The sequence below is a fragment of the Oryctolagus cuniculus genome, chromosome 12, assembly GCF_051225735.1.
Source record: "Oryctolagus cuniculus isolate XC-2025 breed Fujian yellow rabbit chromosome 12, ASM5122573v1, whole genome shotgun sequence".
In the NCBI taxonomy this organism is placed as follows: Eukaryota; Metazoa; Chordata; class Mammalia; order Lagomorpha; family Leporidae; genus Oryctolagus; species Oryctolagus cuniculus.
Window position 1 is genome coordinate 17096735 of NC_142878.1, and position 23935 is coordinate 17120669.

General features: G+C 45.4%; 1 protein-coding gene across 1 annotated transcript in view; it reads right to left on the reverse strand.

Annotated features, from left to right (window-relative positions):
* OCA2 (OCA2 melanosomal transmembrane protein) overlaps positions 1–23935 on the reverse strand; it is a 369302-nt gene that overhangs the window by 272325 nt on the left and 73042 nt on the right. Inside the window, exons 4-9 of the mRNA XM_008269748.5 lie at positions 19601–19777; positions 16792–16849; positions 15320–15392; positions 6561–6721; positions 2923–3002; positions 7–160 (exon numbers count right to left, since the gene is read on the reverse strand). Of these exons, the coding sequence (XP_008267970.2) occupies positions 7–160; positions 2923–3002; positions 6561–6721; positions 15320–15392; positions 16792–16849; positions 19601–19777 (703 nt within the window). The remainder of the gene's footprint in view (positions 1–6; positions 161–2922; positions 3003–6560; positions 6722–15319; positions 15393–16791; positions 16850–19600; positions 19778–23935) is intronic.

Here is a 23935-nt window from a genome sequence, read left to right on the forward strand (position 1 = left end):
CGTTACCTCAAATATAATCAGGCCATAGACCCCCGCGAGGATGGCTGCAGCGATGGTCACTTGTGCTTCCACGCTTGCACGGAGGTACTGATGAGCCAGCAAAAGAGGGACCACCTGGGTCTGCTGCAGGGCGGCCCGAATGTGGATGGAAACCGTCTCCCTGCAGAATGAAGCAAAGACCTTACAGCTGGCAAAGGAAACAAATCCTCGATCAACAGTTAGCGTCCCTTCTGCTCTGTCCTTTCTAGCACAAGTCAGACATGGCCATAACCCGAGTCCAGATGAATCTGTTCATTTGTTCATCAGTGCCTGATGTCATCGACAAAAGAGCACTGAGCACAGGTCAGTGGTATGGGATGCAGAATGCAGCCTGCTTGTGTCTAAGCCTGGTCCTGCAGGTGCCACTCCAATAATTAACAAAGAGCACAGTTGATTGTACCCTTTAGTCTCCTCACTTCCTCCTTACCAACATACCAGATGGCTTTACCTGCAAAGCCAACTCTTTAAACTTCAGTCCCTGATGTTGGAGAAACCATCATAAACAAGAAGCCTGAAAATCAAGAGTCTGATGCATGTTGAAACAGAAGCGCTTTATTTAAGAGATTTATTTATTTATTTTGAAAGTCAAAATCACATAGAGAGAGAGAGCTCCTCCATCCACTGATTCACTCCCCAAATTGCCACAATGGCTTGGATTAGGCCAGGTCGAAGCCAGGAGCCAGGAGCCAGAAGCCAGGGGTTTCATCTTGGTCTTCCACATGAGTGGCAGGGGCACAAATACTTCTGCCATCCTCCACTGCTTTCCCAGTCACATTAGCAAGAAGCTGGATTGGAAGGAGAGCAGCCAGGACATGAACCAGCACCCATATGGGATGCAGGTGCTGCAAGCAGTGGCTTACCCCACTACGCCACAATGCCAGCCCTGGAAGCACTTTTTTGAAAGGTCACTTCACAGTTTTCACAGACTGAATTGTGTCATCCCCCTTAACTGAAAAAAAAATTATATGTTGAAGTCCTAACCCCTAATACCTCAGAATGTGAGTACATTTGAGGTAGGGTCTTAAAGAGGTAATAAAGATTAAATGAGATCACTAGGGTGACTCCTACTCAATCCAATAGACTGACATTCTTATAAGAGATTAAGTCACAGACATACTCGAAGGAGACCAGAAGTCACAAGGAAGAGGTGGCCATCTGGAGAAACCAACACTGCCAATGCTTTGGTCGTAGACTCCCAAGTTCCAGAACTATGATAAAATGCATGTCTGATGTTTAGGTCATCCAGGTTGAGACACTTTGTTATGACAGCCTGGGATAAAATGGTAACCATGAGAACAGACTGAATATGTAAAAGTCATTAGTCTACGAAAAAGGGGTGAGAGTGTCATTGTGGTACAGAGTGTTAAGCCACTGCCTATGACACTGGTGTCCCATATGAGTGCCAGTTCGAGTCCCCACTGCTCCACTTCCCATCCAGCTCCCTGCTAATGCTATTGGGAAAGCATCAGAAAGATGGCCCAAGTACCTGAGGCCCTGTCACCTACATGAGAGACCTGAATGAAGCTCCTGGCTTTGGGCTAAACCAGCCCCAGCTCTGTTTCTCTCTCTCTCTCTCCCTCTCCCTCTCCCTCTCCCTCTCCCTCTCTCCCTCCTTCCCTCCTTCCCTCCTTCCCTCCTTCCCTCCTTCCCTCCTTCCCTCCTTCCCTCCTTCCTTCCTTCCCTGCCTCCCTGCCTCCCTCCCTCCCTCCCTCCTTCCTTCTCTCCCTCTCCCACTCTCTGTAACTCTGCCTTTCAAATAAATAATAAATCTTTTAAAAGAGGGGAGGGGAATCCTAAACTTCCTAGAATTCCCTATTGTATCATATTGTTTTGTAGTATTAAGAAAATTAGAGCATCAGCTAAAATATATCATGGGCTTCCAGCTGGATTCTGAAACAATCCTTTTCTGTCTTGGCACAGACGACCCTGCTATCCTCCCACAGGCCTTGTTTCCTCTGTCTACACAACATGAGGTTTTTGTTGTTGTTGTTTTCTTTCTTTTTTTCTTTTTTGTTTTTTGTTTTTGGTCAAGCCACATAACTGACCTGGGACTATTTGTGACAAGCTTGGTGTCCCATGAGTTAAAACGTTTTTAGGTGACTTCTAGTGTTTGAATATATCCCACAAATTTCCTGTGTTGGAAACAAGCTCCCAAATCATATAGTTAATAGTATTTGTAGGTAAAGCATTTGAAAGGGACTTAGGATTCGGTGAAATCACAAGTCTTGGTCCCCATGCTGGCATTAGTGGCTTTATAAGAAGAGAAAGGAGGCCGGTGCTGCGGCTCAATAGACTGATCCTCCGCCTGCAGCGCCGGCACACCGGGTTCTAGTCCCCGTCGGGGCGCCGGATTCTGTCCTGGTTGCCCCTCTTCCAGGCCAGCTCTCTGCTGTGGCCAGGGAAGGCAGTGGAGGATGGCCCAAGTGCTTGGGCCCTGCACCCCATGGGAGACCAGGAGAAGCACTTGGCTCCTGGATTCGGACCAGCACGGTGTGCCGGCCGCAGCGTGCCAGCCATGGCGGCCATTGGAGGGTGAACCAACGGCAAAGGAAGACCTTTCTCTCTCACTGTCCACTCTGCCTGTCAAAAATAAAAAATAAAAATAAAAAAAAAGAAGAGAAGGGAGACTTAGGCTAGCGGGCTTGCTGTCTCGCCACTTGGTGCCCCCTGCCACACTCCAGTGTAACAAGAGGGCCTTCAGAAGGCAAGCAGATGTCAGCATCACTTTTGGATTTTCCAGCCTCCAGAACAGTGATCCAAAATAAACTCAGTTCCTTATAAATCACCTAGCCTCAGGTATTCTGTTACAGCAACAGAAAACAGACTTGGACAGTGGGTTTGTCCAGAGAATCTGCCCCAGACCTAATCTGCCTGAGAACCCACCTGCTCAAAATCTCAAAGGTCTTGCTCACCACGGAGTGTTCACTTCCTGGATTTAAAAATACTGTCCAATTGTGAATGACCTGTAAAAGACAAAGTATAAAGTCAGACTTTTTGCTTGAAAAGTCAGCTGGGAGTTGTTGTCACTCAGTTTAGGTATTTTATAGAATGGACAAAGAGAAAGAGATGAACAGTGAACTTTGATATGGACATGCACAACCCCAGTATTAGGAGCAAGTACAGGTGGTATGGAACTGGAAACTTCCAAAGAGCTTTTTTTAAGTGGGGAAAAAAGAATACAAAAGTATGAATATAAAATTAGTATATAAAGTTATGAAAAGATAGAAGAAAATACAGATAAGTAGTAAATACAGATAGAAGTAAATACTCTTGGAATCTACCAGGATTGATTCCAGACCCTCCTTGTATAACAAAACCTGCAGACATGCATTCCTTATATAAAATGATGTATTAGTGAGCAGACATTTACCCTAGTTGTTAAGATTCACACATCCCACATTAGGGTTCCTGGGTTCACTTCCCAGCTGCAGTTCCTGATTCTAGCTCAGCTTCTGGCTAACGCAGACCCCGGGGAGCAAATTACTAATGGCTCGAGTAACTGGGTTCCTGTCACCCACATGTAAGACCTGGATTATGATGCTGGCTCAAGGCTCTGGCCCCAGTCCAGCCCCAGATATTGCAGGGATTCAGGAACTGAACCAGTGGGAGAGAATTCACTCTTTCTCTCTCAAATAAATATATAAATAATCTTTAAATGGCATAATATTTGCATATAGCCTATATATATCTTCCCATTTACTTTGAATCATTATTTGTAATACTTAATACAATGTAAATTCTATGTAAATCATTATTATACTGTATTGTTTAGGGAATAATAAGGAAAATGTCTATACATGCTCTGTAATTTTTTAATAATTTCTATCTGTGGCTGGTTGAATTTGTGGATGTAAAACCCATGGATACCAAAGGCCAACTGTATTGATTATGTGAAAAAAAATCAATCACTACATATTACTGGGGACTTAAAATAGCCTTCTGAGCCCACTAAGGCAACTTACAAGAAATGTTTTCTTAGAACTGCTTCCTACTTGCAATCTGGGGGAAAACAAAAGCACTCCAAGAAAATTCTCCACATCCTTGGGTCACAGAAGCTTCTTCAAGGGAGGGCCCCCAAGATGGAGCCTCATCTTCTCCTCACGTTCTTATCCCCAAGCCAGCGCAATGGAGAAGAACCAGTTGAGAGGAGCTGGAGTGAGTACAGCAGGAGTGGGAGAGGGTGACATGAGCAGAGAGCAAGCCTGGCAGACAGGAGGAGGGCACAAAGGAAATTGGAAATAAGAACCCTGAAATAGGTTGAAGCAGAGGAGGAAGACACGCATGAGAGAACAGTTCTCTTGAAACACTTCAGCGTTTCTAAAGAGTATATTCAAAACATCATTTAGTAAGGATCTCTTGTGTGCTTTGTGTTTCCGGAGATGGATTCGTATGTGGGCATTTTAGGTGTGTCGACACATTACAAAGGGCCTTCCCATCAGAGTAGAGAAGCTCGGGCCAGCTCATTTATCTGAGGTTATAAATGTATGTGCTGAGAAGGCAACTAGACAGGAGGAATGAGTTCTAGTGTCCCATAGTGAAATAGGTGGGCTATAACCAACAATTTATTATATATTTCAAAATAACTAGAAGAATCTAAGCTTCTCAACATGTAGAAATGATAAATGATTAAGGAAATGGAAATGCTAATTACTCTAATTTGCTCATTACAGGTATCTAATTAATCATACTGTACCACATAAATATGGACAATTAAAAATTTCTTTAATTATAAAATAAAGATTGAAGATTTTGTTAAGTTCCCTCCTTCTTCCACACAAGATTCACAGACACAAAGCAGACAGAAGTGTGCCCTCCTTGTTCATTACCAACTTGTCAGTGTGCTGTGCACATCACACAGAGGCACCAAGTTTACAAGCTAAGACTGTGCCAGAGCAACCAGTTTAGGACCCTGGTGTTGCATGGGCCATCGCCAAGTAAACCGCATCCTCTTTCATCATGAGACCTCTGCTCTGTGGACCATTCTCTACACAACAGGAAAATGAGCAAGATGTGTTAATTCATCAGATGCTCTACTTTAGATGACACAGCCACACACATAAGCAGGGTTTTCTTCTATTGGTTATCACTGGGAAAACCCACAGACTAGACATATAATGTCCATGTAGAAGTCACCATTATAATCTACTGGAGTCACCAAGGCCCGGATTCAGGGGATAGTTAAGCTTCATGGAGAAGGGCCACGCCTTCCCCTCTAGGCTCCAGGCTATCATGGCAATCACTGCTGGCTCTCCTTGCAGTGTGCAGGCTGCCTTCACAGGCTGTGAGCTGAGGGTTCTGGATCTCAGAGACAAGACTAAGTACAGGAGCCCACGAGCCCATCAGTATAGATGCAGAAGCTCAGGGAACCTAAGCACAGGCTTATCAAGCACCCACAAAGGGAACTGTGCTGGTGGTGTGTCTTCTATTCAATGGGGAAAGCCCAGATTTATTTTTATATATATATATATATATATATATATATATATATATAGTTTACTTATTTATTTTGAAAGCCAGAGTTACATTGAGACAGAGAGACACATAGAGAAAGAGACAGATCTTTCATCCCCTGGTTCACTCCCCAGATGGCCACAATGGCCAGCAATGGCCAGCACTGGACCAGGAAGAAGCCAGGAGCCAGGAGCTTCATCAGGGTCTCCCACATGGGTTGCAGGGCCCCAAACAATTGGGCCATCTTCCACTGCTTTCCACAGGCACATTAGCAAGGAGCTGAATCAGAAGATTCATCAAGAAAAGGACATGAACTCGTACCCCTGTGAGATGCCGGTGCTGCAGGAGGCTGCTTTACCCACTGTGCCACAACATTGGCTCCAAGGCCCAGACTTAATTGTGCCTTTTTTTTTTTTTTTTTTTTTTTACAGGCAGAGTTAGACAGTGAGAGAGAGAGAGACAGAGAGACAGATCTTCCTTTGCCGTTGGTTCACCCTCCAATGGCCGCTGCGGCCCACGCGCTGCGGCCGGCGCACCGCGCCAATCCGAAGGCAGAAGCCAGGTGCTTATCCTGGTCTCCCATGGGGTGCAGGGCCCAAGCACTTGGGCCATCCTCCACTGCACTCCCGGGCCACAGCAGAGAGCTGGCCTGGAAGAGGGGCAACCAGGACAGAATCCAGAGCCCCGACCGGGACTAGAACCCTGGGGTGCCAGCGTAGCTAGGCGGAGGATTAGCCTATTGAGCCGCGGCACGGGCTTTAATTGTGCTTTATCAGCAAAGAACAACTACTTTCAAATATATAAAGTTTACCTCAATGGCCCAGCAAAATGGTTCTGAATAAAGAATCAACAACCCTATTTCTACTGAGATATTGAGAGTTTTATAAATGACTTAGAGAAAAGGGAATAAGAAAATTTCAAAGACAAAGCAAAAGATAAGCGTCAATGGCTTGACTAATAATGGTGTCACTGCCTGATGGCTTCCCATCAAATCCATTCAAGAGGAAACTCAGTTTATAATAGATGAAATGAAATTTTACAATTCCTTTCAAATAACTTATAAGCGTAACCTGCTGTGGCCGCCGCCTCCTGGAACCTGAAGCATCCGTCTGGGTCACCTCTACCACGACATGCTCTTCTCTCCCGGGACGACTTGGCCCGCCAGCTGTCAGGGACCCTGCCAGGTCCACCTGGAGTAACGTGGAATCAGCACGGCTGCTGAGGTTCAGAGCTGGGGGTGTGTCAAGGTGAAGCACAAAGCAAAGAGCAGAATCCCAATGTCCGCCTGCCACTCACCAGATGCAGACACTCCTTGGACAACATACAAAGAAATGCACATTTGGGAATTTCTTCCAATTGCCCCAAGACCCTGACCACTTCTTATCTCTTCAACCTCTTACTCCTACACATGCAGTTGGTTTTGTGTCATTTGAATATGCTTAGCATTCTCTAGTTGAAGGTCTAACTGGTGTCTCCCCAGTCCTATTATCGTTTCTAATTCCATTTTTTTTGCACCCATCATGAAAATCCTACGCAAGTTCCTGGATCCAGGGTGAGCTGTAGGCAGTATGCTTGCATGAATGAACTGATCCACATCCCAATCCTAAGGTAGTGATGCCCTGTTTGTAAGATGAAAATATACACATCAAAGAAATTCAAAATATGAGCTCTGAAATTGGCAAAATCAGTGACATCCACCGTAGTTAAAGGGTAGCAATTCCTTCAAAGTGTGTGAAAGATTCTTGTTCAGGAAAGATCTATCAAGAAAAGAGGCTCCTCCTACGGCAGAATGCCCTTCCATGGCACTTATGCCCCTATGGCAGCTCATGCCCCTTGTCTCCTACATCCCAACATATGCATGCTGTACAAATGTAGAAGCCCAGGCTCTCTGCTCTGGGATGGCTCTCATAGCCTCCCACCTCTGCTACCAGGTCCTGGGGACAATAGTGACATGGACTCTACACAATAGCTAGGCCATTCACTTTGATCCAGAAGACAAAAGTGTTGTAAATGGAAAAATAAATGTCACAACCGTTTGTGCTTTATATCAGGTCTCAACAGTCTGCTAGCAGCAGCTCACGGGTTTGAGGATGATTCCATAACCAATTCCTTTATCTTTCCTTAAATCCCTAAAAGCAGATGGTTCATGGAGCAGACTTAGGAAGGAGATAAAACCTCACCATTGCTAGTGTTCCTAAGGGATTTTCATTGTGTGTTGGGGAGGGGTCCAAGAGTGGTTAACTCTTTTCATTGCTCTGTTCTTCCCACAAAAAAGTACAAAAACATTCTGATAAAGTGTGTGATCAGAATGTTGTCTCTCTGAGAACCCAGAATGGGCAGCCTTCCCTAGCACTCAGTCGATTAGCCCCTCCACACATCTGTGCTGCTACTCAGCCTCCAAAAAACAACAAATGGAAAATGGAAGTCACACGTGAGGCAAAACGTACTAAGAAAGGGCCCAAAGAGCCCTTATTGCTTCTGAAACACCTGCAATTATTCCTGTCCTAGTCTTTCCCCAAATCAGACTGGAGAAAAAATTTTAAACAGCTTGAGCTCCAAAGACCTTGCAGACCGGCAGGAGATAGAGCATCGCCACCTAGAGGCTACCATCAGAACAGCAGGCTTCTCCTTCCAGATCATTGGTTTCCAGACCATCTATTGCATAAACATAATGAAATATATAGAATAAGGTGTTTATTCTCAGGGGGAGACAGCCAGGTAACAATTAAAACCTCAGTGACTCACCATTCAAACAGAGTGCACCAAAAATCCAAGAGACACAGCCTGCACACACAGCCACCCTTCCTTTTTTTCTCACCATTGCAGGTACTAATTGCATGCTTAGAGTACAAAGCAGGCCCTGATATTCTGGCGTTAGAAGTGACTTCCAGACCCCAGCAAATAGGAGCCCCACTCTCTCATCCATCTTTGATACTTTCTGGTTACACTAAACTATTCACTAGGTTCCTAGCACATTTCAATACCTTCTTCTAAAATGGTGCCTGTCCCTCAAGTGCTCTTCCCCACACCTGGAGAAGCCCTCTTCTCTTCTAATATCTCATTCACACTATCCTATCCCTATGTCTTTCCTTGTCACCTGCATCTCCACTCCAGCAGACTCTATTCCATCTTCCTGTGTTCTGATGACTGTGCATATTCTCATTAAAGTGTTTACTCTCCCCAGGCTGTACTTTCGTTTAGATTTTCCTCCTCAACTGATCTAGCTCCTCAGAGAAAGGAACTATGTCATACTAATTTTCCAACTTATCACCACTGTAGACCACCTCCTCTGTTCCGCTGCAGGCTGCCCTAGTGCAGGAAGCCATCTGGGAGGCCCCATGCATGCTGAGGGGAAAGATACACCAGTGGAATAATGACCAGCAGAGAGAGTGCTGCTGCCAGGAATGGAACAAGTCTGGGAGAACCTGGGAAGGCACTTTCATTCACACCGAAGCTGTAGAGTCCTCAAACGCTTGTCCTTCAAGATGCTACAGAAACCTCAAAGACTGAGCTCAGTTAACCCCTGGCAAGGATTCCCTCATTAGAAAAACTTTTTGGAGCCCTCTTCTGTACTAGACCTTGATCTTGGTTTTATTCTTGATCTCTGAGTCAAATTTCAGCAATAAATCCCCCCATCCTTGAGAGTCATTCAAGTTCCTCTTCACCTCCTATGATAGCTAATGTTTGTGTTGATTTGACTGGACTACAGGATGCCCAGATATTTGGTGAAACATTAATTCTAAGTAAGTCTGGGAAGGTGTTTCCAAAAGAGATTAACATTTGAATTTGCAGACTGAGCACAAAAGATCTTCCTTCCCCAGCGCAGGTGATCATCATCTGATCCATGAGGGCCCAGATAGAATAAAAGGTAGAATGAAGAAGAATGTGCACTCACTCACATTCATATTCATTCTCTCTCTCTCCACTTCCCTCCACTACTGAGCTGAGGCACCCATCTCTTGCCCTAGAGATTCCTAGTTCTCAGGTCTTTGTATTTGGATGGAAATCTACACTACTGACTCTCTGACGCTCACATCTTCAAGATATGCCACTGGCTTTCCTGGATCTCCAGTTTGTAAAGAACATATTACAGACTTCTAGGCCTCTGTAATCATATGAACCAATATCTTATAATAAATCTTTCTTTTTTTTATTTGACAGATAGAGTTAGACAGTGAGAGAGAAAGACAGATAGAAAGGTCTTCCTTCCGTTGGTTCATTCCCCAAATGGCCGCTACGGCCGGAGTTATGCCAATCTGAAGCCAGGAGCCAGGTGCTTCTTCCTGGTCTCCCATGCGGGTGCAGGCGCCCAAGCACTTGGACCATCCTCCACTGCCTTCCCGGGCCACAGCAGAGAGCTGGACTGGAAGAGGAGCAACTGGGACTAGAACCCGGTGCCCGTATGGGATGTGGGCACCGCAGGCAGAGTATTAACCAAGCGAGCCATGGTGCCGGCCCCAGTAAATCTCTTTCTGTACATGTGAAGATACTTCAAACAGTTCATGGGAAACTGGAATTAAAAGTTAAGTTTGGGAACAGGCATTTGGCCTAGGAACTGAGATACAAGTTAGGACACCATAACTGACATCAGAGTACCTGGGTTCAATTCCGGGCTCTGGCTCCTCCAGTTTTCTGCTAATACAGACTCTAGGATGCAGCAGCGATGGCTCAAGTAACTGGGTTCCTTCTGCCCACAAGGGAAACCTGCACTGAGTTCCCAGCTCCTGGTTTCAGCGTGGCACAGCCCCAGCCACTGTTGACATTTCAGGAATGAACCAGGGGATGAGATTCTTCTCTGTGTGTGTGTCTAGATCTCTGTCTCTCAGATAAATACATTTTTAAAAAAAAATTTTAAAGATAAGTCTATTTGGTACAAAAACTTTTAAAGCCATATATAACTTTTTTCTTAATAGGCACTTCCATGAATTTCCTAAATACCCTGCATATGCATGGATTTCAAAAACTTTTACACCAAAATAAATACAGATTTAAATTCATTTTTCCACAAACTCTTCAAAGTACATTTATTTATATATCCTATTGGTTGTCATTCTTTGGAGAACTCTGACTAATAAGCCCTCCCCTCTGTACCTCTACATAGTTTTCCAAACCCTCCATCAATCTTTGGTGGCTATAAATCCCTACTCATCACATTGTATTCAGAGTTGGGTTCGTGCTTTCTCTTCCACGCAATAGTCTTGAGTAAAATCTTCCTTACCTGTCTGCACAGTGCAATTTTTGGCACACCCTTTGCTTGATTGAACACAGGTAAAAAAAGTGGGAGCCCATCAAATCTGTCTTCATCATAAAAGTGGGAACAACATTCTATGATGAAGTATGAAAGATAAAAAATTGATCAATTCATTAAAAATAAATCTATCTGGTACAAACATATTTTCCTCCAGCAATTAGTTCCAAATGGGCAGTCTCCCTTAATTTCTATAGCTGTGATTTCCAACAGAACAATCTGTGGTGATACAAATGTCCGATATCTTCACTATCTCATATAGTAGCCACTAATCACACATGGCTACTCAGCACTTGAAATGTGGCTGGTGTGAATGAGGAAGTAAAATTTTAGTTTTATCTACTTCATTAATGTATTTTAAATTTAAAGAACCACAGGTATCCAATAGCTACTATAGTGTACAACAAAGTTTTGGAATAATCTAAGGAGCTTAAGGTATAATTGAAGAAGAATGGGAAAGGAGAGAAACCCACCACTGCTGACAAGATTTAAAAGACGCTCCCTTAAACATGGCACCTTGCCTAGTGAATATTTTAATTTGAGGAATGGCAGGCACAGGAAGGAGCATGACTCTTCCTCCCTCCCTCCCTCCCCTGAAGTAGGTCATAAGACCCTTGTGTGAGAGATGCACTCCTGTATCTGGAAAAAGGATGCATCATTATCTTTGAAAATGGAGGGACACCAGGAAGAATCTGAGTGAGCAGGCCTTGCCAAGTTTCCCCCAATTTACTACCCTTAGCTCATAACCCTGCCTATACCCTTTTGTACCATCACATTGCTCTGTGACCCCACTCTTCATCAAACCTAGTCTGAAAACATTCAGACTTAATTATTTCCTTAGATCTTCAATTCCTTATGATGTCTCCTGGGTCAGATTAAGCTTAAATTAAATAAATTGGTGTGTTTTTCTCTTGTTAATTTGTCTTGTGTTAGTCTAATTTACAGGGTCCCAGTTGGAGAATCTAGGCAGATGGGGTAAAGACTGCCTGCATTCACTACACTAAGCATAGTGTTTCCTTTACATTCTCTGATAGCCCAGGCTGCTATCAGGGTATGATGGGAAATCAACCACATAAGAAGGAGGGAGGGAAGAAGAAAGAGAATGAAGGAGGGGAAAGAGGAAGAAAGGCTGAGCCTTAGATTCTGGTAAAGTTTTGCTGGCCTCTATTCATTTGCCTAATGACTTAGGAGCCTTTGACAGCTGCCCCATTACCACCACCACTATCACCAACAGACAAGAATACAGAGACAAAGAACTTCAGGTGCCTGCAGTTACAGGCTTCTAAAATTAACCCTGCAATTAATGAGCTAACACAGCACAACCGTTACAAGGAGATGCAGAAGTTCACAAGGGAGAGGTAGCTTCTTCCTTCCCCAGCTAAAGAGTGGTGCTTTCTGCAAAAGCCCTTCCTGTCTCAACAGGCATCTCCGGTGTCCCTCATGCAGACCCCATGCAGGGGCCCAGTCAAAGGTCAAGAAGGGAAGGCACAGGGCTCCTCAGTCAGATGACACCATGAAGACCAGCCCTGAATCTCCTTCCGCCACAGGCCTTCACTTATGGGCTGTCCCTGAGAATCATCTTCAAAGGTCTGAGCCATCTCTCTGCAGCACTTTGCTCCTGGGGCATCCAGAACTGTCCTCTGCTGCACCTTCACCCCAGGCTGGCCCAAGGCTGGCAGCTTTCACAAACCCCCCGCAGCAGGTTCTTAGCCCAGGGTCTTGGGAGAGGGTCCGTGAGCTTCCAGAGATCTGTGGGATATCCATGGGAACATTGGGCAACCTTCTGAGGGTCATGTGGGAAATCAGAATCAGCCCCCAAAGAGGATGAGGCTCCATAGACCTTATGGACCACTCTGCAGTGTCCCTGCCTGCTTGCCTGACTCTTTCCATCTCTCCCATCCAAACAGGCAGGCATTCGGGGAGCAGGACAGAGAGCTCCCTGGTCAGTCCTGCTGCTACGAAAGTGAGGCCAGCCAGCAGCCTGCTGGGATGTACTCAGGCCATTCAGTCCTAGGCAGGGCCTAGCACACTCACTGCTTGGGCAGGAACTTCACCAAATGCTTTCGACTAAAAATGACTCAGTGCAGTCTTCAGTGGGGTGGCAGAAGAGTTTCTGTGTGCTCTCGGGTGGACTTAGTGCCTGGCCCTGCCAGGCTTACTGGGCTTCCTGCTGATGGACAAGGCTGTTAGTGTTGCTCTTGGCCCAGGCTGCTCCATGAAGAGCTCTAAATGTGTCTGATCACCAGACTTACCCAGCACCTCCCCAACTCAGCCAAGTCTCATTGAAAATAATTTCTGAACAGGACCCAATCTGTCCCCTTGAGTTCTGCAATAGGTTATAAGCACCTGCCGGGAAATCAACCAAAGGGTGACTAGTGTCCATGTCCTGGGGCCACGATGAAGCCAGTGCTTGGAGAAGACCTCAGGGAGAGTTGGGTAAAAAGAGGAGGAAGAAGTCATAATTTTTCTAACCTGCGGAGAAGATACAGAGGTAGAGGCACAACAAGGAGAAACCATGAGTGTTAAAATCAGAGATCTGTGCAGTCTTCTTACAGGGAGACACCTCTTCAACCAAAGCTCAGAGACAGTTTTAGGGTGGTGCAGAAAACACAAAGACGTGGGCATGTACTCAAGTGGATATCAGAGCTACCCTGGCTCAAGGGTGGGTCTGATGGGCACTTCCACTCACTGAGACGGGAGGATGCACATGGGCTGCAATCAGCGTTCCTCACAGGCTTCCCCTGAAGGCCTTGAGACCAGAACCTTCTGGAAAGCCCACAGTGCCCTTTCTCTTGGAGATGACTCGGCTCAGGGAAAGACTGCTCTGGAAAGTCACAGAGAGACTCAGGAAAACAAGACCAGGCAACAACAGACTGAAACAGGTGATCATAAGGAAAGCCACATAAGTTCCTAAAATCTCAGTTCACCGAGACCATGAATCAAAGATACTAAAGAAAAAAATTTCCCATTTAGTTCGCTAAAAGAATGAATTCTCTTTTTAAAGACAACAAAGTAGTTGGTCCCTTCCTCCTTGAATGCTAAGGATACATTCCAAGCCTTCCGGTGGACACCTAAACCACAGACAAGACCAAATCCTCTATTATGCATTGAGAATTTTTACCTTTTAACTTGAAGGAAGCACTTTACAGCTTTGCTTGCTTTTCTGAATTGCCAGCATCCTTACTTAAGATCCCTAGAGCCATTATTTAGTAAAACTAATGACTATTTGAACATAAACACTGTGATCCTGTGACGACTTGACAGTAGATCTGATATCTGAGAAGGCTACCAAGTGACCACTGGACAGGTAATATATACAGCACGAGTAACTGTTGCTCAGATATGTTAATCTACATGTCCATATTCAGAAAGACTTAGGCTCCCAGTCTCAGCCAGGATACGCTGAAATCTTTCCACCAGAAAAGGCTAGACAAGCATTAACTAATACCTCACTCCTTATAACAGAAGGAGGTGGCTGGGAAAAATAATGAGAGCTAGAACAACAAAGCTGACTACAGGGGGAAATGGGGTCTGCTTTGCTGCCTCTCTGCTTCCACAGAAGCAGGCAAGACTAAATCACAAAGTTTTAAAACTACTCAAGGTCAAATGTGGGCTAGCATGAGAAGCCGCTGAAAGTCACAGCTACGGAAGTTCACATCTTCTTACACGCTTTTCCTCTTGGAGGCCTGGCAGGCACTCACAGGGAAGAAAAGACTGAAGAGAATTCTGAGAAAGTGCCCCCACGATGCCAGCTGGGGAGGCGGCAGCAGCCATCGCCAGACTCTACCCACACCCACCTCCTTTAACTCCTTTCCTAAGGAGCAAAAGCTGTAATTTGCCTGGGAAGTACATCAAATCCAGTAGCCTGAGGGTGCAGTGGAAATCTTGCAGCTGGGGGAGGAGAGATGGGTTGGAAGAGAGCAAGGCCTAGCAGACAGCTGGCAGGAGGCCCAGCAATTCAGAGTGTCTGGTGTACCAGAGGTTACCATGGCAACCACAAGGCTCAAGACAGCCAACTTCTGACAAGATTTTCATAAATCCCCCAACTAGCGCCTACGGAAGTTAAGATTTGCTCATCTCCAAGTTTCAAAACTACTGACCTCAGTATCTTCTATATTACACAATGTATCTGGCTTTAAATCCAAGGTATACAAATAAGCAAGAGAAAGCAGAATGAAGAAGAAAAGCAATTATCAGGAAAGAACCAGTGACTATGAGGCAGGGTCAATAGGAAACACCCAAGAGGAAATGCACAAGACAGTGGTGGGGAAAAAGGCACAGAACAGACTGTACTTTGGAGATAAGGGAAAGCCTTTTCCTAGCTAGAATGTGCCACTCTGCATGTTACCTTCCATGGGTGCTTTATTACCAACCACTCAATCGCACAATCTTCACAGAGCTCCCCTCTCCTTCTGTTTCAGAGCCCTGTATCTATCCAAACGTCCTGGAGACACAGGACAACAGGAATGGTGATGGCCTAGGCTTCAACCTTCAGCAAAGTGGTAATAGTTGTTGAGCGTCCCTTTGCTTTGCAAATCTCAACCATGGGTGGCTGACCATCTCCATGTGTATTTTGGATACAGTAGCTTTCCAGTGGTGACACAGCCAACAACTGCCAGAACTTCCCTTGATCTGGATACAGGCTGAATAAAATCTGTAACAATCAGAAACATTTAATGATATATTTGTGGTATGAGAGCAATAGGACTTAAATAATTTTTACTACAGTTAAACAGAGATGTGATGTATGATTTATGTACCCCAAACTCACCAGCTTATTCTGAATACCTTTTATTAAAATATTCTGATGCTACATTCAGCTCTAATAGGCCTTGGTTATTGATATTTGCCAATTTTAAAGATTAAATGCCTGGCCACAAAGTTAGATTGTCAAAGGTAAATCAACATGATTTTCCATATTGGAAAATAGAAGAATACAACCTCTGTTGTGGTTGTAGTATTTGTTTGCAAAAAGCTTTACACATCATCGGAAAGTAAAGTGCAGATGGATGCATCATAGATGTTCAAAGCAAACTCTTCAAACTCCATTTGGGATGTATCCACAAATTACCAAGACTCCATCTCCCATATGAAGGCTGAACACAGACATCAAGCTCAAGTCAGCTCCTGAAATCAGAGGAGGCTTGGCCCACTCTGACCTCTCCCTCAAATTTTCCAGTGCACACCCAGGCCCTACTGAGCAGTGGGGCAGGGGAGAGGGACTCAAAACCACACGCTCATGTGAGGAGGAAGTAGAAAGGATATTGGAAAATTTTGAAGTTTTCAGAGTTCAGTATACAGTCAGTCCCCTGTATCTGCAAGTTCCACACCCAAAGATTCAACCAACCATGGATTGAAAGCATAGTTAGGCCTACAAAAGTTGTCTTACTGAACATGTACAGATTTTTTATCATTAATCACTAAACAATACAGCACAACTACTATTTATATGGCATGTACGCTGTATTGGGTATTATCAATAGTCTAGAAATGATTTAAAGTGTACAAAAGGATATGCATAAGTGATATGCAAATACTACACCACTTGATAAGGACTTGAGCATCCATTAATTCTGGTATCTGGGTGGAATCTCTATGGATACCAAGGGAAGACTGTAACGGTTCTTGTTTCATGAATAGATTATGTCTCTGAACCATTGCTCTCCTCCCTCTTGGGATATTAGGAGTTGACTGTACTTGATTCAGTTCAGTCGGCACTGATGTCATACATCACCCTTGCTGTCTTCATGTCACAGCTGAGGAGAACAGACACTTGGACACACACAATCCACACACGCACATGCACAGCCCCAGTCCCTGTGACTAACGGCAGGCGTCCCTGATACCCTCCTCCAGCCGACCCCCTCCATGCCCTCAGCATCTTCATCAAAGAAAGGTCAAACAATCAGGGGAAGTGGGCCAAACAGTGGGTCTCACAGCTCAGATCCTGATGTCATCCAGCCCAACACACCCAGAGGACTGTGCCCACCCACAGAAGCCCCCAGGATATCCCCTGACCCAGCAGCAGCACTGGGGGCAGCCCTGGTACTCACAGAGCACAACACCACAAAGACGAACAAGCCTGTGATTTTCAGCCACCGCATGCAGCACCTGCAAGAGAGAAAGCAGGCCCCAAGGGGCACAGGCAGTGGTCCTGTTTGCACATGCCCAGACTGACCAAACCCAGGTACCTCTCTAAAGCCTGGAGTAATCTCCACTCCAAAGCATGTGTGTTGAATTCTTTCTTTATTAAGGGGGCACATTGCTGGCCAGTAAATCTACTTCCTTATCTAAAGAAGCTTGTGAATGTTATGGAGGGAAATAAAGTTAACCCCCAATGACTACAGATGTCTTCTTGCCATGGAAGCCAATATTCAAGATTTGGGGCTCTTTAGAGCCTTTTTAAAGGGCTCCAGTTTCCTTGAAATAAGTAAGTTGAATGCCTTATCTTGGCTTTCCAATTCATGTTTATCAATTATCTTCCACTAAGCTTTCTGGAAGGTGGGAATGTAGACTTATCATCAAATATAAAACCAAATACTGCAAGAAAGAAACTTCAATATTGTGACTAGCTGTCCTAGAATAGTCTTTGAAGAATTCCATAGGAGATGACAGATAATCAACCACACACTCAGCCTGCACTGACAACTTCTGAAGCCTCTCCAGCCCAGTCATTATTACTTTTCTTAACTATGGCCCCCAAGGTCTATGTGAACCTGGGCCTGGCCTGCCCTCTGTGGTCCCTCCAGTTACATCAGCCTCCTCCTTGCTCCCCAACTGGGCCACGGGGCCTTTGACCCACTGAGATGCTCCCAACTGCAGTCTTCCATCACACCCTTCTCCCCTCTCTCAGAAGCCAGATCCCATTGAGGTAGGGCATGCTCTCCTACTGGCTGCTCTGAGAGGGAAAGCACTGGGGTGTTTTTCTCTGTCCTCACACACAAAAGGGTGTTGGTACATCGGCCATACTAGATGCACATTTGTAGAATCAAGCAAGAAAGTCTATGTTGGCACATGTTAAGTTCTATTTAACTTGGTTAATAGAACTTCGTTAAGTTCTATTCATCTCTGAAAACCTTCTTTCTGGTCCTTTTTAAAATAGTAAAATCTTGTTTGCATTCTCTTAGATTTAATGAATTTGATGAATAATCATTTCATGCTTCCAAATTATGATTCAACAGCACCTACTTAAATAAGAATCAAAATGACATTTCTTTTTAAAGCATGAAGCATTAATTGAGATGTTCTAAATACAGATTTCTTTCTACATAACTGCCTTATACAGCAGAGATGACAACCCAAATTAAAATATTCCTTACAAGTTTCTTCACCGATCATGCATGGTACTTTCTAGATATAAAGAATGACACTGAAGTCCTTTTTAGTTCAGTGGCATGGTCAAGGCAAATATTTGATGAATAATAGAAGACAAATCACTGAATGTATAGTTTCTAAGGCACTTGATTCTATTTTCCCATATTGCAAGATAACTGGGGACATGGCATCTTCTGGGGCCGTTAACCACACACTTAGGGAAAGGCATGAGCAGTGTCGGGATTAATCACCTTGAAGACCCATGGGACTGATCTCCAGTCACATAATTTCACATAATTCCATGGAGATTCATTAGCCGATTCATCCACCCCTATGAGAGGGGCAGAGACCAGTCATGCTGAAGAAGCTACAGGTGGTAGGAAAAGGCATCTCCATGGTCAAGCAGCAATGGGGGAAACTGGGGGCAAGTTGCTGGCCCTTGGCTTAGTTCAAAAGCTGTGTATCCTTGAGCAAAATCCTATTCTCCTTAAGGTACCCCCTATCTAACTCCCAGGACAGTTAGGAGAGCAATAGGTAACTGGGTGATAGTCCCAGTACATAGCATGGCTTTGAAAGTGCATCTCTGAGCACAGGTGGATGTAGTTCCAATCAACTCTTTAGAAAAGACTGGTCCCCTAACACACTGACACAACAACACTAATCCCTCACAGGTGCACTGTGCTTTTCACCTATCTAGGGCTTTCACACATATCATGTTAACCTAAACCCATGGAAGGCCATGGATAGGAGGGCATCAGGCCACTGGAGATAGTCACATAGCCAGGCCTGGTCCTGCCAGAGTCCCTCCATTACTTCAGGGAAGATCCAGAATGGAGTCCCACTGGTCCTCTCTCCCAGGTTTGTTTTGTCCTTGGAGGCACTGCTTTCAAACATGTTGCTCCAAAAGAACCCCTCCTTTACATAAATGTGCATATGAAAGTTATCCCAGCAGGTAAAGCAAGAGCACGGGGACCACCACAATAAAGCAAAGCTCCCTGGGCCCCCTCATGCATGCTTGCCCTCTGGAGCTCATGCAGCCTACACGTTAGCCTTTGTTCCATGAATGCACAGCCTTAAACTCCAGGCTTCCACAGTGCGGGAAACCCAGGCATCCCTCAGGCTGGGCCATGCACTAAATCCAACCCTTATAGCTGCAAAGATAATTTCAAACTCTAAAATGTCACAGAGACTCCTGAAGCAAACAGATTCTATGAGTACTTGCAAATCTAATGACCGTGAAGATTCCAAGGACACACCCAGGAAGAAGAGTGTAGGTGTAAGTTTTTAGGTTTATGATCCAACTTCCTCATAGCCTCACAGGCTCCACGCCGATTTGCTGAGCCACCTTAAATGTCTTTCAAGCCTCAGGAAAAGACAGATAACCTTGAAGGAAATGTGCAACCTGGCCATATGTGAAAAACCTTCATCCTCATCTTCACTGTCATTTAAGTGTGGGTGAGACCCCGCCTCGGCCAATCCCAGGACAAGTGGAAAGCCAGGTGTGGCCATCACCACCACCACCAGCGCTGGCACTCCTGGTCCTCCTACCTCAGTCTTGAGAGGTGGAATCCAACCAGAGCGCCCTCTGGAAGCTCCCCCTTCTCCGAGGAGGCAGACGTAGACAAGCCCTCCACCTCTCTGCTCAGCAGGCATCGGCGCTCCCACTCAGCAGAGCTGCTTTCCCAGGATTCTGCAGCCGTGATGAACTCTGGATGGTAAAGGGGCCTGCAAAGCAAGAGCTTTGTGCTTATTTTTCCTGCAACAGCTTCTCCGAAATAAGATTTCCTCTCCAAGGCGACTAGTGAAGTGGCGTGGAATCAATATGGTCTTTAAAAGTATCGCTTTCCACTAGGCTAATCCTCCGCCTTGCGGCGCCGGCACACCAGGTTCTAGTCCCGGTCGGGGCGCCGGATTCTGTCCCGGTTGCCCCTCTTCCAGGCCAGCCCTCTGCTGTGGCCAGGGAGTGCAGTGGAGGATGGCCCAGGTGCTTGGGCCCTGCACCCCATGGGAGACCAGGAAAAGCACCTGGCTCCTGGCTCCTGCCATCAGATCAGCGCCGTGCGCCAGCCGCAGCGCGCCGGCCACGGCGGCCATTGGAGGGTGAACCAACAGCAAAAGCAAGACCTTTCTCTCTGTCTCTCTCTCTCACTGTCCACTCTGCCTGTCAAAAAAAAAAAAAAAAAAAAAAGTATCGCTCTTTCACACTGGCGGGAAGGGATCTTTCCTGGCAGCATAGAACAATGTGATCAAAGAAGAACTGCTGGGATCACTCACGTTTTCAAAATCAGTTGTGAACATTCAAGAAACGTCAATCTTTTCTGACTTTGGGACTTTTCAGTAAAGCCATTTCTGGCTCAGTCAAGATCCCCACTCATTTCAGTACTTGCTTTCTCTCTAAATGTGGCAGAGCCGTCAGGACACAGGGCTGTGACACTCGTCCTGGAGCGGAGTGAGTGGTGTAAGCTTTTCCTCATCTGCATAAATAGATTTCTGTAGTGGAACTCTAAGGAAGGTTCCTCGTCTGGCTTTCCTAGACAACATCCAGTGAGAATGGAGAGCATCAGTGCCTCAAGAACAGATTCTAGGTGTAGGAAATGAATCCAGGTGAATCATAAATTTTTATCAGGATTACATATGGACATACTCATGTACATTTTTCAATCCCCTGGGCGTCACAGCAATTTCTTCAGCAGAGTTGCACTTGGCTCTAGAAAGGTGGTACCAAAAGCCAGGATGTTCACGTAGTGTGTGAAATACTCACGGAATCACAATCCTGACATTAACAACAGCTGTGATCTGTGGTTGGTGCCTCGTGAACCCAGCTAGCTCAACAAGACATTATGAGACACTTTAACATTTATCACTACTTTAGAATGGTTCACCACAAAGAAAAAATAATAATCTTACTCAGAAGTAGAAGCCCAGAGACACAAACTGGGCTTCATGAAACCAATATGTAACAAGAAAACAACTGGCTTTCAAAATAGTAAATAATTTTTCTATGAATTTTGTGACTTGAAAAAGCTCAGATATATGAGAAATAATATTACTCCCCTTATAATTACTGAAAAGGCACAACTGTACAAAAATTTGAACTAAGGAAACTGCTTTCTCCCAGTAGAAAGAGGAAAGCAAGTTAATGTCATGGCTTTTTGGAGCAGACCTGTATAGAACTTTCTGTGGCCATGGAAGTGTTCTCTGCCTTGTCCACTACAGCAGCCACATGTACTGCTGACCACTTGGAATCCGGATAATGCAGCTCAAGAATGGAATTACTGAATTTCATTTTATTTTAATTTAAATTTGAATAACTGTGTGATGAAGGACCACTCTGTTCTCACAGCAGATGTAAGACATGTTCTTTTTTTTTTTTTTTTTTTTGACAGGCAGAGTGGACAGTGAGGGAGACAGAGAGAAAGGTCTTCCTTTTGCCGTTGGTTCACCTTCCAATGGCCACCACAGCCGGCGCACCGTGCTGATCTGATGGCAGGAGCCAGGTGCTTCTCCTGGTCTCCCATGCGGGTGCAGGGCCCAAGTACTTGGGCCATCCTCCACTGCACTCCCGGGCCACAGCAGAGAGCTGGCCTGGAAGAGGGGCAACCGGGACAGAATCCGGCGCCCCGACTGGGACTAGAACCCGGTGTGCCAGCACCGCAGGCGGAGGATTAGCCTATTGAGCCGCAGCGCCAGCCCAGATATGTTCTAACCCTCATACCTCATACCATTCACTCTCTTTTTTCTTTTTTTTTTTTTTCCTTTTTGACAGGCAGAGTGGACAGTGAGAGAGAGAGAGATAGAGAGAAAGGTCTTTCTTTTCCATTGGTCCACGCCCCAATGGCTGCTGCAGCTGGCGCACCACGCTGATCTGAAGCCAGGAGCCAGGTGCTTTTCCTGGTCTCCCATGCGGGTGCAGGAGCCCAAGCAATGGGCCATCCTCCACTGCACTCCCAGGGCCACAGCAGAGAGCTGGACTGGAAGAAAAGCAACCGGGACAGAATCCGTAGCCCCGACCGGGACTAGAACCCGGGGTGCCAGTGCCGCAGGCGGAGGATTAGCCTAGTGAGCTGCAGCGCCAGCCACCATTCACTTCAAAAAGCAAGTAAATCAATGGATGATACCCTAATAAGTCATTTGATCAGATTAAAACTGCATCAAAGTGGGGCAGGCATTGTGGTGCAGTGGGTTAAGCCACTGCTTGGAATTCCCATATCCTATATCCGAGTACTGGTTAGAGTTCCAGGCACTCCACACTTCTGATCCAGCTTCCTACTAAGGAGCCTCAGAGGCAGCAGATGATTGCTCAAGTGCATGGGACACTGACACATGGGAAACTAAAATGGCTTTGGCTTGGCCTAGACTTAACTGTTGCAGGCATTTGCGGAGTGAACCAGTGGGTGGAAGATTCCTCTCTCTCTCCCCTCTTCCTCCTCTCCTCCCTCATTGTCACTCTGCCTTTGAAATAAAAAAAAAATCTGGTGCCACGTTCTGCTCCTCTGAAAGGATGTTTGTGACGTAAGACCCATTTCCGCCTGCTAGGGATGTCTCTATGTCCCAATGGCTGGGACAAATGCTTATACATTATTGGTTTTACAATGAGCTTCAAGTTCTAAAGTGTCTCAGGCCTTAATATGTTACCGAGTAGTTCAACAAAAAGCATTAAGGGAATAGATGTATTAGGTGCTTATTTTCAAAGTTATTCTTTAGGAGATATAGCTAAGAACTAAGTTATCCCCACATACAGAATATTTAAGTAATGGGTTCTCAGGAGTGCTTCGGCTTGCACCCATCCCCCATCAAGTCACTGAAGGACCAGTGGCGGGTTCTATGCTTGGCATAGGACTATAGGATGAAGAAGTACAGAGCTGTAGGCATAACCATGCTTAGCACAAGACATGTTCAGAAATAAGGGCACGCCTACAATGTTTGAAAGCACAGGAAAAGCACTGACTCTTGGTGGGAGTGGAGGTTAGGATATCTAAGCTTCACAAAGAAAGTAACATTGGAGCACCCTTGAACATGAATGGGACTTCCCTGGAGATCCAGAGAGGGACACAAGTTCCTCTTCTCACAGTGCTCAGTGGAAACCTTTGTAGGGGCACAGAACTTGTTAACAGAAATCTCCCGGAGAGATCCAGAAGATCATCCCTTCAATGGAAGATGAAAAATCCAGATACCCACACCCCATTCAAATCTGGAAATCCAAGTCTTCAGAAAGCGAGACCAGGAGCCTACACAGCACACAGCAAGCGTGAAGCTCCACCTTCTGCCTCCAGCTGCAGACAGGGCCGGAAGGAGCTCTGGTGGGCAGCTCCTCGGAGGCTAAGTCAGCTGAAAGAGACACAGCAGCCTGTCTGTCAATACAGGTACCCAGGGTCAGCGGGCAGGAAAGGGAGACTCAGGACAATGTCCCAACACTTGCAGTGTGTGAAGAGCGTGCAGATACTGAGCAGGTAGCCCAGACTTCCGGATTTGCAGAAAGTAGCATAAGTGAGCTTGAAGGCCCGAGCCAAACCTTTCATTCCAGAAATGTCTGTAAATCAACTTCCACATCATCTCTGCTCAGGCAATTCCAGAACCATCAAAATTTGTCCCAAAGAAGCTTTCAGTCTTACAGAAAACAGAATTATCTTGTGGATCATATCTCAACCTGATCACTGTTAACGTCTATAATAGATAAAATTTTATGGTGGGAACTGTCCTGTACATTGCAGAGTATTGAGGAGCATCCCTGCCCTCTACCCTTAGATGCCAGTAAGCCCAGTTCAGTAACCCCAGCCCCTAGTATGACAACCAAAACTGTCTCCAAACATTTCTCAGCTCCAAGTGAAAAATCTCATTCTTTTTTCAAAAAAGATTTATTTATTTATTTATTTGCAAGTCAGA